The following is an 18,304-nucleotide window of genomic DNA, read 5'->3' as shown; positions in this document are numbered from 1 at the left end:
CCAAGCATAAAGAAGCTGAAAGTTATTTATATAACAGCACCTCTTTCCATTTTCTAAGGAAAAGTAAGGATATAATCCTTCTCAGTGACTACAAGTAGTACAATATGTAAAGGAAATCTTGCACTAATGCTCATTAAAGGTAGCAATTTTCCCACATAACCACAAGGTATCACAACTTTTGTTCCAGTGTGTGCACTATCAGCAAATACACACTTATTCTCAAGCCAGTTCTAAGGCAAGAACTGTGTTTGGGAGAAGGTACAGTAAATAGTTCTGCAGAGAACTATTTATTCTCATTTCTGGGATAAAAATTTGACTGCTAACCAAGCCCTGAAAGCCTGAAGCATGCAGGAATACAGAATGAGTGTCAAAATACAGAGCTGGGAAAGAAGGTGACAGTGCAGAGAAGTCAAGTAGAATAGAAGTGCCAGTATGCAGTTCATTGCTGCCACTTTGTAATGACCAAGATAAAATTCTCATGAAAAGAACTTACAACATGTAAAACAGCATTTATATATCTATTAAATAAAAAATACATTAAAAATCTTAAGAAAAAGCAATTCTAGACAAAGGTAATCTCCAGAGAATGACTTATTTAACTCACACTGAAAAGATAAATAAACTAAAAAGTTTCCAATATTTATCCCCACTCGAGACAAAAAAGTGGTATGAACACTAAGGTCTCACTTTTTTTGACCATGCACCATTACTACAAAGTACTTCTTGAAAGAATTATACATACTTCCACCACATAGACATCATCCATAAACACACATGCAGTTATGCACCACTACACTGCTTTAATGTGCTGACTTTAGTTCAACAGTAAGAATAAGGTGACCTGATCAAATCTATTCTCCAAAACATGACAGCTCCCCCCAGCAGTTAATCCTACTTGTATACCTGGAATGTAGCAATCAGAAATGAACATTTTAAATGCATAACAATGGAAGCAGCTTCACATTTTGAGTGTAAGTATACATATGGTTCACGCAACCACCTTCACTGTGGGAAAGCACAAGACCAATATTAAAGAATTCACAAATGCAGGCAGTAGACTAGTGTTGTCTTCGCTAACTCTGTAGTCATTAGTACTTCCCACAGGGAAAAGGCAATGCTAAAATGCAACTACTGGAGTGAACAACTGCCTAGAATTCCTCAACTACAACACTGCTCTGATTAATTCCAGTAGTCTCATGTATTGTCTCTCCTGTTCTTCCATCTGTACCATGGGGGATAATATTTGCCTACCCTGAAAATAATCTATGAACTCTTAAAGAGAGCCTCAAAAATAGTGTACTTCAGCTATATAGTAACTAACATGTACAGTGAATATTTCAAACAGAGAAGAAAATAGGAGTAAAATTACTAAGCTAATCAATTTTAGTGGACTATCTTCCCTGCAATCCTGAAAGGAAATTGATAAAGTGTCATAGAAAAACAGAGAAGGACAAAAATATATTCAGAAACTGCTTTATATCATATCATACAGGTAGTATCTCTGGAGCCTGAAATTAAATGAATTCCAGAGTAGTCTATTGCCAAGCAGGTCACAATATCTAGATAAGGGAAAGAAAACAGCAAGTTATCACATTGGTATTTAACACTAGCTTCTCACAGACTGACAATGTGAATATAATTTGTCAACAGTGTGTCCTGATTTGTAGTCAGCATAAAATACATATCATACAGGTAGTATCTCTGGAGCCTGAAATTAAATGAATTCCAGAGTAGTCTATTGCCAAGCAGGTCACAATATCTAGATAAGGGAAAGAAAACAGCAAGTTATCACATTGGTATTTAACACTAGCTTCTCACAGACTGACAATGTGAATATAATTTGTCAACAGTGTGTCCTGATTTGTAGTCAGCATAAAATACTTCACTGTGGTAAGGGCTGATGAGACCGTATTAAACAATGAAGTCATCATACAGCCAAGTGTACCAACCTGACTTATTCAGCTTTGCTACCTAAAATTAGCAGACAAGCCTTACTCTGAAACTACATTAAACCATCACCACAATGACTAAAAATCCATGCTCAAGTATTTGAGTATAATCATGGTTCAAGCATTTTTCTGTGATTACACTGTCACTCCGTTTTAACTGCTGTGCTTGTCTACCCAAGAGCACTGGCTAGAATTCTTTTCAAGAAGACCACCAAATAATAATGTACATACATAAGAAATTTCTTATTTCACAATACAAAGAGATACTAACCCATGTGCCTGATGTGCTGTTCAATCAGTTTGCCTTTTGTAAGAGATGCCACTCTGATGCTATTGTCCCAGTGTCCTCCACTAAAGAGCAACTTTGCATCATGGGATACTGCAAACAACTTGGAGGTGATCTCCAGCCCTGGTGCAAAAGGACCACTCATGTTGCGTTGTGTTCTGTAGGCAAACAGTGAGTAGTTAAGAGTAACCTTAGTTCAAATCGATGTATTTCACACTTCCAATATCCTTAAAAATCAGTTATAGAAGAGGATATATCCATGACAAAACTCTCTGCCATCAGCAAGTAGAAGAAAGATTTCCTTAGATCTTTACAGCCTTTTACACAGTTTGATAACCCATGACCCTACAGTGTACTGTAATATGAAAGGCAAAAAGGAATATTCTAAAAACAAAAAACCCAACCAACCATGTATACATGCACTATAGTGTAAGAAGGTATGAAAACTGCCCATCTTGGATTCCAAGATGAGTTTTTATGATTGATAATTAGAAAAAAATAAAAGTAGCTCTATGAATTAAAAAGCTTGAAATGCCACTTACATAAGTCTTTACTAGAATGCTGTTACAGATTAGAGGTAATACTACTGAACATCAGAAGATGCATTCTCAGGTGAAAACTAAGACAATGAAAACAGTACAACCCACTGATTACTGAACAACTAATGTATTTTAATATTTTAGATGCATTCATTTGCACCCCTCCTCATAATTTACTTACTTGGGATTTGTCACTGTGGTATCTCTGATGAACGTAAAATAGTTGGAGATATTCTTATCATAAGGTAGCCAACCATGAGTTCCAATAATGCAGTTTAGACTTGCTGTTATCTAAAAAAGTTGGATAAAAAAAAAATAAAAAATCAGTGAAACCCAGAGGCCTATTTTCTGCTTGTCTTGATGGTAATGAAGTTTGCATAAAATCCATCATAGGCTTCTTCAGCATTTACCACAATGAAAAAAGCACATGCACCCCCCTCCCCCAACAAAAATAAACCAGAAATCCAGCTCAGATATGTTAATCCACACATGGCATAGTACCCAGTTAGAATAGTGTATGTTTTAGATAGGTCTGAGAAGTTGGGGTGGGGGACAGGGAGGAGACAAAAACTAAAAATCCTAACCAACCAATCCTCTCGAACATTTAATTACATTTCAGTCAATCAGTTTAAGCTACCACTTGTTCTCTTCTTTGAATAGTCATCATTAAGTTAACATATGAACATAGGCAGTTTTAAAAAAAAAATCATACTACAGCTCCATTTCTGAGGAAGTAACAAAGGAATCTAAATACTCAACATTTTTTCCATCAGATATATATAAAAAACACAATGAGTGCTTTAGATGTGCCCGAATTCCAAATAACATATGCACGTACCACATTAAGCCAAGCCAATAATTTTAACCTACGATATAGGAATATTGAAAAAAATACTCTTTTGCACAGGGGCCAGTATGCAGGCCATTCATACAGATACAAATGCAAAACACTGTCCCCCTTTCAATATTTGGCCATCTGCCATAGTACCAGAACCTGTATTAGTGTAAAGGTTGCTTAAGGAACAGTGCAGGCCTTTTGGAGTTTGTATTACCACATATGGTAGAATTTAATATAAAGGCTGGAAAGCAATCATAAACATAATGACACCTCCTGTCATTTTAAAGCTATGCTACAGTGCACTAGGAAATTAGTTGCTACCATGGAAGCAGATCAAGTGGGCAACTTATGATATGCCTGGCTACAACTTACAGTCATGTCTCATCAGCTCTTAAATGCTATTCAACAAATCAGCCTGGCTTCTCTTCAGAAGATAAATATTTAACTTACAGCTGACATTCATTATAGGTTAAAGGAACACATTTGAACAGGAACAGTTAAGAAGTGTTTCTCTGTGAGCTGCACAAAAAACACCACACTTACTTGACTGTGCAGTTTAAGAACAATATTGACATATGCAACTCACCAAGATCTCTGGGCTTCCCTGAGAAATAAAGGAACGTGACTGATTCCTGGGGACAACAGCTTTAACAATGGGCACACCATCACTAATTCCCTAGGAGAAAGGACATGGGTTTGATCTGATTATATCCAAGAGCTAAAGAACAAATCTAGAACCTGTAAAGAGTAAGATCCAAAGCCTCTGTACTCCACAGCACTGGTACACACACATTCAGTTCATGCAGGTATGTTTTGTCACAGATACTGGAAAGGAAATCCTGGCTCTGTCCTGAATCTGAGAGTTTAGCCACCAAGTTCAGTGAGTCCTCAGATACCACTAGTGATATCTTTAGCTTTCTGGGTGCGGTGACTAACGCAATGCTCAAACAACACCCACACACGAGCAGCCAGCAGACACACATTTATGGGATTCAACCTCTATGAAGCTAACTAAGAAGTCAAGAGTTCATTTTATACATATTGCATTGTAAAATATTCTCTTTAAATAAGGAATTTATTTTGATCTAGGTTGTGACCTTTTCTTGCACATACATCAAAAGTTTCAGATTCAACAAACAATTTCACACAACATATCTACCTCTATGAAGAATGACTTCAGGTCAGTGAGGTGTTGGAAAAGATTCAGAGTAGAGGTATCAGTTTTAGTTAGTCTTTGCACTACCTCTTCTGCTGACAGCCTTCGTGGATGGGGCTCCTAGAAGGCAAATGTGAAGGAGTAACAAATTAGACTAATTTATCAATTTGTTCTATACACAAGATACTCAGAATCTTATTGGCAATCCATAGGAAAACAGTCTTTTAAGTACATCATTTCCCTTCTTTAAGGAAATAAATTTATTTTGAAAATAGGATCTTTACAAATGGTAACATGGCAAAGACTTAACAACCCTAAAATTAAAACCCATTATCTTACGAACCATTATTTTTTTCAGAAGGCCTATGCAACTCAGTTGTATTTAACCACAAAAGTCTGGTTAAGAGGGAACAAAAGAGCATTACCTTTAGCAGCTGGCAGGGAGTTTGCCCAAAATTGTTGATCATCCCTTCTAAAGCTTTCCTTTCTCTCTCATCTGTTAAAGCATCCAAATCCACAGCCCCTGGATCATAATCAGAATGATGAAGGGTAGAAAAAAGGAAAAAAGAACACAATCCAAGCAACTTATTAAGAACAAATATGATCAACTGATGTTGCACTACTAAATTTCCTTGCAGCATTATCACCCTTTACCCCAGAAAAGCCTCCAAACAATGTCTCCATTTAAAATACGATCCGAAAATTCCACTTGGAATACTAAGTGTATCTGTAAGTGCAAGAATTGCAGGCTTTTGTCTTAGCAACTGTATTTAATATACTTCATGCAGGCAAGAAGTAACACACAAAAACCACCCAAAATTTAGCTTTGAAATTCACAGGATTAACATTTGTCTTTAATATTTACTGTTTTTAAACAAATTACCTTAACTCCTAAACCATAAGAAACCTCTTCCTGCAAATGCTTTTAGGCAAACAAATAAGAAACTTAGAAAAAAAACCCAAGAACTTTTAGAAACCAAAGACAGGTAACTCTAACAGGCCCCCCCCCTTTATAAAAACTATACTGGTGTTGTTTGATGACAAATCACAAGTTATGCTGCCATACTGCACCTATAAATCTATTGCCTTACCATATGCTACAGTATGATATACTCACAAATCAAGTGTTTCCTGGCTAATACTGAAAACTCACATGTCTGAAGACAATGACAAGACAGTACACTGCTTTGTACCTTCATAAGTGCAATAATAGAACACATTTAGTGCCTCCACTGCAGCTGGTCCTCTCTGCTTGTAGCCAAAAATCAAATCTATCCATTCATGAAGATGAGCAGAAACATACTCAGATTCCTAGAAGGAAAAATTGCTCTTGTAAGAATAAGAGAAGTACTGCTGCCATCTTGAAGTATTTGCTATTTTCTGTGGAAGAGATTTAATTCCTAAACTAAGAGTATCCACAAATTAAGTATATACCAACGTATAGGGCAGAAGCATAAGAATATCCATGTGCGTCATGGGCAGTAACTGCCAGGTAAGAGGAAGAATAGCAGATCTAGACTTTTGAAATGCAACTCTGCAAGGGAAGCTAATCTGCCAGCTCCTTAATACCATACAAAATAATCTTTAAATAGCAAGGGAAGCCTTACCACCTGTAATCACCTCATTCTGCATTTTATCTCCTAGGGCAGAAAATGCCCAAATGATTAGTACCCAAAATATCTGAAAGATTAAATACTCTTTTGAGCATTTTATCAACATGCATTGTGTTTTTAATTGGAAGTTCTAATGGTACTTGTAATGTCAAATGCAACCACAACTCTAGCTTGAATGTAGTCACAGTATTAACATTTAAGCCACAGTAGCAATGTGCAGGTGTAGTTTCTTTATGATTACTTCACACATACGAACATACACTTACCAGAGCCTTCCTGTGTTTATAAATAAAATCTTCTGGGGAGTGGGCCCATTTGGGGAGAACAACATCATTTATCACCTCTTTGGATGTTTGAAGCTGGCCTAAGTTAAAACCTTAGGGAATAATTCAGAGAATTTGAAGAGTTACTACAAAATATTTCAAATATCTTGATTTCTCAGTAATGATTAAAAATTGTTCTTTTCTCAATGCATGGGGAGGATATTGAAAAATTATTAATATAAATCTCTAGTAGCCCTACCACTAACATGGGAGGCTAAGTTCTGCTCTGAATGTTTAAAATTTTAAATGATGCAGGATAACAGTTATCCATACCATCTAAATGATTTTGAAGCCAAAGTCCCAACCATAAACGTACTATTAATCTTCTACACACCTATCTGTAACCATATCTGCATTTGCTATACCAGGATTAAGACTCCAAAACATTTCGATGAGGTTTTCATAAGAAGGGAGTTACTTATAGGTTTAAGTGGTTTAAACCAAGGCTTTTAAGAACTCAAGTCTCACCAGCTATCACTGAAACAACTCTAAATACTTAAATTACTTGAAAGCAGGACTTAGGGGTTTCTAATTTTTGTAATTTGTAACTAGTACATTGTACCTGTTAGACTAAATTATCAGCAGTTAGGAATCTCATGTCAGAATGCAGGATGCTGTCTCTTCAATCAGCATTATGTACAAGTGAAGCAGCTTTCACCCCACTCCCCTCCCTTTTGCTGACACGTACTGAAACCTTGCATGGCTGTATAATCAGATGACATAATATTGTACTGGAAGGCAACAGCACCATGCAGAAAATATGCTGGTTGCCTAGAACAAATTAAGGACCTCAAATGTTTGAAGATGTTCATGCTCTTATTACCCAATGAACCCAGTAAAAATATTAATTAATTTCTATGAACTTTTGCTACCTATTTAGTCAGTACCAACTATTACTAACTTTTTTAAACATCCAAATGAGCATCTCTGATACTTCACATTAGGTAAAGAACACGATTTTTAGCCATCCTTAAGCCCCTAGTCTGAATTTTAAACAACGTTTAGGCTGCTACCTAACACAATTGGTATCTTCATAAACAATTTGAAGCCAGCATGGGGATTAACATCTACAATCACACTATGAAGTTTAATTAAGAAGTGTTCCACAGCATTCATAAATGGTTGCAACAATTATTTTCTGAAGAATACAGGAACAGTTTTCTATGAGAATAACCTGAGCAGTCAGTTTACCATTTTGATTCTCCAGGAACTCCGGAAAGTAGAAGAACTCTGGGATAAGTTCTCTGACATCATTGGGGTTGTCCATGCGTGCCTGCCACGTAGCAGGAATAGAGTGGAACTGCCTGTCAGCGCTGTCAAATCTGTGGATCAGAAAACTCAGGCTGGATTTTGATCATTCCCTCAGTAAAATGATAAGGAAGAAATAGAAAAGTGCTGCTTATTTGCTCAGAGCATACCTGCCACTTTGGAGTTGGATATGAAGTGTTGTGAAAGGTTCTACCCGAATGAGGTAATGCATAACACCAGCAGCATTTGAGTAATGTGTCCCATAGTGAAACTTGTCAATCATCCCAAGGGGATCCTCAAAATTCTCGTAACTAAAAAAAAGATATCTTTATGAATACAACTGAGCACCACAGCTGATTTATGTGTTGATTATTCTTATTGTAGGCAAAGATTCAAAAGAAACGACACAACAATTTATAAGAGAAAAATATGTTGAGTTCTATCAAACAATTATTTCCAATTTTATTGTCCTGGGTTACAATGTAGGGTGTAACCAATAGTATGTATTCTATTATCATCTTCACAAGCTGTTAAAGCAGGTAGGACAGTGCTCATTATCTCCTACTCATCTCTGATAGCTTCCGAGGGAGTTATCTCTGTTTAATGGGCTGTCAAGGACCCATAGAATTATGTTGTGGCATTGTGAGATGCTTCACCCCAGGGGAGGAGCCAAGCATTCCCACCTGGATGAACCTTCAGGTGAAGACCAGATCTACAGGATCACTGCTCTAACAGAACCATCACTCCAGGAGGACTGCAGCCACCATTTAATTGGACTACCATCAACACCCTGACTGACAGGGTGTCAGGTTGCTTTCTGACTCTGTCAGTGGTTTCTTTTTGTACTGTTTCATTTTTTTTTTTTTGTTTTCCCTATTAAATTTTATTTCTGACTTGGAGTCTCTCACTGGTTTCCTTTCAAACCAGCACATTTATGTAGAAAGTCCCTACGCAAAAAACTGCTGAAAGATAGAAATTTACACTGAATGAAGCCTTTGCATACCTCTTCTACTCTTCCCTAGGCATTTGCTATCAGCTGTCAGAAACTAGACAAAGGGCCGACAGGACTGACTAAGCATGGCTTTATACAGCAGGCTAAAAAAGCCCACATGACTAAGCTGAATATTGACTATGGAAGAGACTTGCGACAGTTTCCTGCAAGATGTAAGAAATGTGTGTGTGACTGTGTCAGGATGCAGAAGAGAGATTTACTTAACACTTGGTTCCTTTTCTACTGGCAAACTCACTCTACCATGCCACCACCTGGCTGATACATTACTCAATGTCACAAGGCTAGTAAGAGAAATTATACTTAAACATACTGCTAGAGAACCAATTTCATTATAGTCAGGATAAAGCCTAATCATTCAAAGCAAATTCTCCATGTTCCAAGTTTTCAGAAGATTTTGGAAGATACCTGACAAGTGCAATCTGTTATGATAGCACACTCACTGCCCACACTAGCGAAAAAGGAAAGACCACTACACTGATGTGTGGGTGTAAGTACCTGTCATTCCTACCTACAGAGGAGCTGCTGAAAGTCACTGAGTTATAATAAACTAAGCTTGAAAAAAAGAGCAGGAAGCACAGGCTTGAGATCAATGCTGCTTCTTAGTTCAGGCAGCTCAACTTATCAGTGTAATTTCACATTCCTTATCTTGAAGCAGACCTGGAACACAGTATGTGTTTTCAAACTGCTGAGCCATTAAATTGTTTCTACAGCAAGTTTTGTTCTTTCAGTGCCATAAGATAATCTGAATGCAGCAGGAACAAAAAAAAAAAATCAACCACCTTTGCATCTGTGATGTTATAACACCAGTTTTAAAAATGTCACTGTCACAAATTTAGTTGAGCTTGGAGACTCAGAAAAGACAGAGAAATATAACAAAGTTTTCAAATACGTACTTCTCTTTCACAATCTTAGCATTCTTTTCATTTACCACACCTATGGGTTTGGACAGATCCCTAAAGACTGCAGGATTATTCAAGTCCAGTTCTTCTGAAGTGTAATCTTGTAAAATCCAGGGAAACTAAAAAGTCAAAGATCAAATAGAGATGAAAAATACATATTTCAAAACAGAAAAAAAAATATAGCTTTGGCAAAAATTGTAAAATTAACTTTTTAAATTACCACAGGGTATTGAGCAAGGTCGTTGTAAGTTCGTCCTGCCATGGTGTTCAGCTGAATAAGGTAGTCAAAGTTGGATATTTCTCTATTCACCCATTTCTGAAAGACCAAGAAAGATACAATGGAATTCACCATAGCAAAGATACCACTAATTGCAAATTACATGTCTTGTCAGAATCCATCTGCCAGAGGATATTATTCACAAGTAAAAGGCACAAGCTCACAAAAATGGTATGAAAATGCAGATCTAAATCCTCATAATTAAGTTTATTTTCCCTTTGATTCAGTGATCGTCCTACCTACATTTCATTGAAATCAGGGCCCTGATTGATGACAGAACTATTTTAAATACAGGGCAGCAGACAACTAACAGCCATAGAATAAAAAAAGATAGGAAAAGAAGAAATGAAAGAAACAAAGACAACAGGTAAACAGGGACTGAGCAAAATGGGAACAGAACTTTGAAATCCATTAGAATTCTAAGGACAGAATTTTATTAATAAACTGTTATACCACTGGTCAACAGCACAGGAATTTGTAAACTAAGTTGTCCTTGTGCCTTTGCTCCATTATCATATTTTAAAGCAAAGAACAGATACAGCTGTGTTCAGAAGAGCTCAACATTTTTCTGCAGTGTAATAGAGAAGTTCCATTAGATGACATTTTCTCTGTGTAAATATACAACATGATAGCTTCAGTGCTAGGAAAACAAAATCAAAATATTTCCAGTATTTTAATGTTAATTGTAAAGCTTCCTCCCTCAGAGAAAACAGTGATTGTGGCATAAAGAGATTGTGGCATAAAGAGATGGAAGACTCTTCAATCACATCAACAGAGCCTGGAATAGGCTAAACACAAATCCACAATTCTAAAAATATGCATGTGAAAGTTCAGACCCAGACTGAGGGTACAGAAGCTGGCAACTGCCTTCCAGACACTGGGGGACTCCTTCAAAAAGCAGAGGAATGCTGAAGTTTTGTACCTGCATCAGACCTGAAGCTTTAAAAAGTTCCTGTGGAGATCTGGTCCCAGATATATTTGGAGAACGCAGTGACATTATTCGACTATATACTTTGTTTCGTGCCTGTCAGAAAACAGCATTAATAAAATAATATCTGAAGCTGACAATTAGGCAACATATGTGCTAACCAAAATGTGAAATAAATAGGACAGAGTCACACTGCCAAACACTTGGATCTCTTGCTGCATAAAATGTTGGGACGCGGATGGATGTGACATCCTTCACACCAAAAACAAACCACACAACATTTGATAAGAGTTAGTCATAAACTGATGTACTAGTATGTAACTCCCTCTAAGTTCTGATATCTTTGTCCCATATACAAAGGATCACTGACATTACCCGGGAGGGAGTGTGTGTGTGTGTAATTTCACTAATCCTAAAGCATGAAATGCAGAACTAGAAATGATTTCCAAAGCTGTGGTAAAACAAAGTCTCCTTTGCTTTGTAATTAATTTGCTCAGTATTTTAAAAAGATGTGTGGGCTTCAAGACATTTAGATTACTATTGATGTAATCTTAGTTAAGTAATTGTTCTGTATGATAACAGGAAAAGGAAGAATCTTGTTTTATGCCTCTTTTCACAATTAATCAATTTTTAGGTGCCAGACTGAGGCTTTCACAGACTGCAGTCTCATTTCCCATAATGGCCATACCCAGCAAACCCTTTGGTACTAGTGTTGCAGTATTATGAAAGACACCAGACTCAAATTAAATATGATCAGTGACCTTAAACTTGATTGTGCTATTTATATAAGAGCAGAAACCCATACCTCCTTACTGAAGTTGAGGAAATAGTTGGTTTGATCTGCGAGGAAGATCTCCAACGCTGACCTCCTCAGGTTGTACCGACGCAAGTGTACTTCTCGAATTTGAGAAAGGTGCCACTTGAAATCAAAACCTACCCCTAGGAAGAGCACCTTGATTACTGACTTGGAACATATATAAAAACCCCTTTTCATATAGACATAGTGCAGTACCACTGGCAATCACTCCAGACTTATTCCTAGAAAAGGCAAATTTTATATCTGGCTTGATTAACTGTTTCGCCAGGATAATACTACCTTCAGCTATTGTGCTGCAAGAAAGCAAGCAAGAAATACCTGATGAAGTACAGAAATTGCTTTTGCTTTCTAATTAGAGATACATTCTAAATGTATTCTATTGACAAAAAGTATGAATTAATCTCCTTTTTTTCTAAAACAGGCTCAAATAGAAATGTTTATGTTTAGATTTCCCAAAACATTTTGATATACTGTTTTGGAAAATTTTACTATTATTGGTCAAACATTTAACTTCATTGTTTTCATACTCAACTGTTTATATTCTATTAAAGTTCCCTAAATTAATAGAGATGATTAATGCATACATAGTACTACTTATTAATCAATGTATGAGTGAAACATTATTTGTCAGGGAGAACAAGGAGATGCCATTTATAAAGCAAATTAGAGGTAATGACTTTTATTTAGTCAGCCATTTTTAAGTAAGTTATTTTTAAGAAATACCAAGAATAGTGAATTAGTTTAACATGTCAGAAAATACAATTCCAGATCTTGATTCTGAAGGGATCAGCAAGACACTGACTACCAAGTGCAATATTAATTTTAAGTCCAGATCAACAACTTGTCCCTCTGCAATTAGTTTGACAATCATTCTCAAAAAATCAAACTCGGCCTACTAAAAGCAGAATGCTGAACTGCACTGAAAAGGAAGAGGTTAATCATGCTCACCTTCCTCTTTTTCAATGCTACCATCAAAGAAATAGATGTGCTGAGTCGTGATCTCCAGCCTGCCAGGTATCACGTCAATTACTGTAATGAGTTCACAGTCTTCAGACAATATTAGCTTTTCTTTCTGGCCTTCCTCATCCTTCTCATCCCTGCAAAAATACCACTAAGTATTACAGGGTTTGGTAGATTATACATTTGCTTAAGTACAGTTCAGAAAATAATCAAATTTGAATGCATTTAAAGGACAACATAAATGATTATATGAAGTTACTTTCAGCAGCAGTCTTGGGAGTTTCTGACTAGATTACAAACATCATTTCATAGTATCATTCGTCAGGCTTTATATTTCAGCCTCAGGCACATTGGACTAGACTGCCCTTGAAGTATGAAAACATCATCCTGCATTTCCCTTTCTTATTTAATTGCTAGGTGCTTAAACCTTCTGGCCCAGAGCAGAGTTGAGTTCCAGCTCATGTATCTAAAGTTATCTTCAGAGTTATTTTGCTATAGTCTATAGCAAGCATTTAACAACCTTAAAAGTACAAGAAAATGCATCAGTATCACTCAAAGTGCTACATCTCTATGGGACTTCAACAGCACAGACACACACAGATGCAGACACAGCATCACATGTCCAGTTACTAAAGCAAATAATTTGCTATCCTCCCCCAACCCTCTCTTCTCTCACTCCCCCCTTTTTTTCAGTCACACAAGTGACATGGCAACAGCACAGCAGACCTTCTCTCTGGAATGCTCTTAAGCATAAGGCACACTAGCAGATTAATGCCAACCAAGTAAATACCAATGCTATGCAGCTGATGGTATAGTGAATGGCCATGGCAACTATGAACAAAACCTAGTTCCAGTCTGGTCTATGTCCTTACAGGGCAGATTGGCTTTTGAGAATTATAGTCAATGGACATCATAGCAAAGCTTCAACAATTTTGTAGCTTTAGATTCAGACCAACTGTAAGCAGTATATCACTAATGGATCCTCACAAACATCTGCTCTGCCTTCTTTCCCTGGGACTTTTTAAAGTCTCATCATTGACAATGATAAATCCAACAGCAACTTTTCTGCTGATCAAAACTTTCCTGCAGTGGATTGTTAAAGTCAGAGAATGAAAGAGGAAGCTTTGTATGTTAATCAATTCCCAAAGTAATTTCTCACACCTTATCCCTAGCACAGAACTGTTCTATTCTGCTCTACTTACAAATTGGAACTGGCAGCTGTGTCTTGTTCTGGGACTTCAAGAACATGATTTTCCAAGTCACTCACTTTGACCTGCTTCACCATCTCCAGAAGCAGAGACTCACTAGAGGGCTGCGTCTGGTGCACACCTATCATAAACAGACAGCTCAGAAAATTTTTTGCTACAATATATTTAGAAATCTAAACTATTAAGTCTATCTTCTATGGCTAAATGTTAGTCTTAACCAAGTAAGATGCAACCAGACTTCTTAAAGATTTTTGAGGTTAAGCAGAACACTAAAAATAGTCCTTGAACTATGCTGAAGTATCTATGGAAATTGCAACAGCAGAAAGGGAAGAAGACAAACACATATGAAAAATTTGAATTGAATTCTGATGTGGACATTTCCAACAAAATATTTTGCAATGTTCTGCCAGACACTGCTAAAGCATGCAGATTTAAGGGGAATGGAGTGCATTGATTTTTTTGCTTAAGTGGGTTTACAAGAGTGAGGTTTTTGTGTTGTTTGAGGCTTGATATGCAATAACCTAACTTAACAGTTACAGCACTAACTCAGCTGTTTCTCACACTTCATAAGCTCTAAAAGGTTTTGAACAAATACTGCCTGCTTACTCTGATCTCATGGCTACTCTTGCTTGAAAAAATAAACTTACGCAAGAAAGCTACGTGACTGCTTATTTTAAATCAAAGGACTTAACATTTTTTTATTGTGCAACAAATATACACATTTCAGTGAACAAGGGAAAGTGAATTCTTCCCAGTAGGAAGATGCTGTTTCAGGAAAAAGCACCAGCCTCACATTATAGATTTTACTATAGATGAAACAAAGAAAAAAATAATCAAGACTTGAGTATCTAGCATACACTGCTTAATAAATGCAAAGACAAAGGTGTGTATCTTTCTTTGGTAAAGACTCAAGTGAAATGGCAAATATAACTTTACCTAAATTATCTCTCAGGTCGCTAGCATCCTGATGAGAGTTGAAGTTGTAATTCTGCACTAGTTTTAGCCTCATACGTGAAAAGTTCTCCACATTTGAAAGTTTCCAGTGAACAGGACTCTGTTTCCTAGGAAAACAAGAATATTAACACAAAGTTAAAAGAAAGTTAAGGACCTGAAAGAACGAACTAATTACAAAAGAATACATATGTAGAAAAAATTGGTCATCCAGCTGTACATTGTAAAATATAAAAGCAAAAACATGTATTTTAATTTTGCATTTCATATAGCAGCTCTGATCATCACTCTGCTTTGTAAACAGTATTTATTTTCACAGAAACTCAAGTCTTTATTGGCAAGTGTATTCTCTTTTCCTACAGTCACCAACCTGTAGGATTTCTCAAAAAGTTTTTGCAACTTCTTCATTGATAAATAATTTTCAACTGTCACTTGGCAAGAACATCTAGTATCCAGACAACCAGCTTAGCATTGCACTTCCAAGTTTGCATTTGGATAATTAAATGCAGGAAACATCATAAAAGACCCATTCAGTATTAACTTCACCTCTAGGGAATTGTTATCAGCCAATGGTTATCACATGGTTCAAACCATGTGAAACTCTCATGTGAGTAAATTACTTTTAACCATCATATACAGACTGATTTAAGAACTTCACTCTTACCTTTCTGACCAAGGACCACATTCAGAGAACAAGTAAAGCTGGGCTGTTCTCCACTGTCTCAGAGTGGCTGTGTGTTGATTACTAAGTTGCTTGAGCATATTGTTGTACCGCAGATTTTCCTGTCGAGCCTTTCTCCTGAATGGCTCCACAAAATGCTCCTGAAAGACCATTGAAAATAAATCTTAGCATTGAAACAACTCTGACCTTTGGAAACACAGTTTTGTGGCTTCTAAGAATTCTCATAAAATAAGAAACAAAAAGGTTTAGCACTACAAATTTCTGAAATTTTAAGTTGATGTTTATGAAATTTTAAAAAGCTTAGTACTGGAAGAAATAGTGTCAAACTTTGACTTAAAGATGTGAAGAAAGCATTATCAATGTGAATCCATATGTAAGTAACTTCTCATTGTCAGAAAAGTGCTCAGTATTAGAACCTATATATACACACACCCCATACATAAATATATATATATAGGTACACACACACCCCCCCCCATACATATGTACACACACCCCTATATATAGGTAGGATTTTTCTTTAAATTCTGGTATTTAGAATGTGACTCATATTGCATTTTTCTTACAGCTACTTGAATAGAAAAGACTTACTACAAGCTTTGCTATTAAGAAAACACAGGGAAAACGAGAAATGTAGCTTAACTATGATGTCTCCTGTAATTACCAGTTAATTCTAACACTGAAACTGAATCTGGACCTTATACAGACAGGTCAGTTAGGGAGCAATTTTTCCCACAGATTAAGTAGGAACTGTTCACTAGTTTGAATGTTTTAACTGTATTGAAATGGGGTTAAAAAATCCAAGTGACTCATCTCATAACAGAGAACAGGTTTTAACAATTCAAAACACAAATCACGAGTAAAAGAAGATGAAGCTTATAGCTTAATTTTACATTGCTGTATGAAAAAGGCCTACTGTCCTGAAATAACTCTGCTTACAGATAAGACTCTTAAACAGAAAGAGCAGAATTAAAAAGCATATCCTAGAAGTGTATACAGTCACACTGCCCATAAAATCTTAAAACGGTTAACCCGTCTGCAATCACTTGAATTGGACCATCCTGGAATTCATTTTCTCCATCTTTTAAAAACCAATTCTTGAGACAGTTCTAAGAGAACTTTCACCTTACCTGAAATTTCAGCTTACTTTCTCCTCTCTCCCGGTCTCGCTTGTGCATGTTCACCATAAATGCTTCAAAACAATCTTTCCAATAAAGTGCCATCTGCTCATTATAGTGTCTGAATAAATTCTCTTCATACTGCTTCATATTTGGAATAATCTGGTTCAAAAACAAAAAGCACAACGTGGTTTCTGCATGGGTTCCTCTGCTTTCAGGGAAAAAAAAAAAAAAGAGGAAAATGACAAGAATCTACTACTTACATATTTGTCAATATAAACTTGCCACTCATCAGAGCTGCAGTATTCTTGAAAGTCCTCAAAGAAAGATGGGCTGCCATTGGTAGGAGGCAATGAAGGGAGATGCAGTTCCATGAAGAGAAGCTCATAAATCTTGGATATCAATGTCCGAACAAGGGGAACCAAAAATGAGTAAGTTTCTGTCTTCTCTTCGATTGATCTACTCAAAATGCCTTCCAGCTTCCCCAAGAGGTAGCATGCTTCAGGCTGGCTCTCAATTACTTTGGTCTGAAGGAGGGTGTTTAGTTTGGCTGCTGCCATAGCACAGACCTACAGAAACAACCAACAAAAAAATGAATGCAATCCTGAAAATAATAATTTTGAGCACCTATCTTTTTACTGCAACCAGTGCCTACATAATCCTAACTTCAAATGGGTTGCCCTCTACCTTTTTCTCACATGCCAGAGGTGCACACTGACAGGAGTGTAGAGTAAACTTGCAGATGGTAAGAACCAATAAAACATATTCTCTACAGAAGGATGAAGGACTGTCTGCTGTCTGCTCACTCTTATGAGCAGCTCCTCTCCCATAAACCACAACAGTTACACCAAACACACCCTTAAAACTCAGTAGGAGGAATTTGCAACATACCTGTAAGTTATCTTGTGCAATGAAGCCAAGGAGCAACTGGACTTGCACTTGTGAAAGCCTAATTGCCTCTAGGCCATCAGAGTAACAGACTGACAGGTTGTCCATGAGAGTCACTAGTTCTTCCAAGAGCTATTGAAATACCAGAATATTTGCATAACATTAAAAAAAATAAAATAAATTGAAGTAAAATTAACAATAAGTACTCCAGCTGGAGACACAATAATTTCAAAGAGCTGAAGAGGCTGTGTTCACACTTCTACCTTAATCAAACCCAGAAAGTTATCCCAGAATCCCAGTTAAACCAGTAATTAAAAAAAATTCCTGACTACAAAAATCCATCTAGCCCAGTATGTTATCTCAAGTATTTCTGAAAAAGCCAAAGCCAGGATGTAGTATATATTATTGTTTTTCCTATAATTAAACTCTGGTAAATGCCATTTCCTTAGAAAAGTTAGAGACTGCACTAGGAGGAACTCCTTTCTGTCAGTGTTTAGATTCCAGAAGCAATAGAGGCCTTGTGAAAGGAGGGTATTCACAAGGCAAATGACATGTTTCACTACCCAGACATGTTTGCTTAAAACTAATAGACCATGATTCATTCTCTAATAA

General features: G+C 36.7%; 1 protein-coding gene across 1 annotated transcript in view; it reads right to left on the bottom strand.

Moving 5' to 3' along the window:
* Positions 1 to 18,304, bottom strand: part of NBEAL1 (neurobeachin-like 1) — a gene marked incomplete at its 5' end in the record, with an annotated part of 59,343 nt that overhangs the window by 6,022 nt on the left and 35,017 nt on the right. The window contains 22 exons of the mRNA XM_009080831.1: positions 1,388 to 1,400; positions 1,682 to 1,759; positions 2,221 to 2,393; positions 2,956 to 3,065; positions 4,199 to 4,288; positions 4,772 to 4,888; positions 5,194 to 5,291; positions 5,962 to 6,079; positions 6,648 to 6,757; positions 7,896 to 8,026; positions 8,123 to 8,263; positions 9,858 to 9,982; positions 10,084 to 10,179; positions 11,063 to 11,164; positions 11,874 to 12,007; positions 12,834 to 12,982; positions 14,048 to 14,174; positions 14,990 to 15,114; positions 15,669 to 15,826; positions 16,817 to 16,966; positions 17,068 to 17,373; positions 17,696 to 17,824. Of these exons, the coding sequence (XP_009079079.1) occupies positions 1,388 to 1,400; positions 1,682 to 1,759; positions 2,221 to 2,393; positions 2,956 to 3,065; positions 4,199 to 4,288; positions 4,772 to 4,888; positions 5,194 to 5,291; positions 5,962 to 6,079; positions 6,648 to 6,757; positions 7,896 to 8,026; positions 8,123 to 8,263; positions 9,858 to 9,982; positions 10,084 to 10,179; positions 11,063 to 11,164; positions 11,874 to 12,007; positions 12,834 to 12,982; positions 14,048 to 14,174; positions 14,990 to 15,114; positions 15,669 to 15,826; positions 16,817 to 16,966; positions 17,068 to 17,373; positions 17,696 to 17,824 (2,780 nt within the window). The remainder of the gene's footprint in view (positions 1 to 1,387; positions 1,401 to 1,681; positions 1,760 to 2,220; positions 2,394 to 2,955; positions 3,066 to 4,198; positions 4,289 to 4,771; positions 4,889 to 5,193; positions 5,292 to 5,961; positions 6,080 to 6,647; positions 6,758 to 7,895; positions 8,027 to 8,122; positions 8,264 to 9,857; positions 9,983 to 10,083; positions 10,180 to 11,062; positions 11,165 to 11,873; positions 12,008 to 12,833; positions 12,983 to 14,047; positions 14,175 to 14,989; positions 15,115 to 15,668; positions 15,827 to 16,816; positions 16,967 to 17,067; positions 17,374 to 17,695; positions 17,825 to 18,304) is intronic.

Source organism: Acanthisitta chloris, unplaced genomic scaffold (assembly GCF_000695815.1).
Source record: "Acanthisitta chloris isolate BGI_N310 unplaced genomic scaffold, ASM69581v1 scaffold25238, whole genome shotgun sequence".
NCBI classification, from domain to species: domain Eukaryota; kingdom Metazoa; phylum Chordata; class Aves; order Passeriformes; family Acanthisittidae; genus Acanthisitta; species Acanthisitta chloris.
The sequence above is the reverse complement of the archived record's forward strand: the minus strand, read 5'-3'. Positions and strand labels throughout refer to the sequence as shown.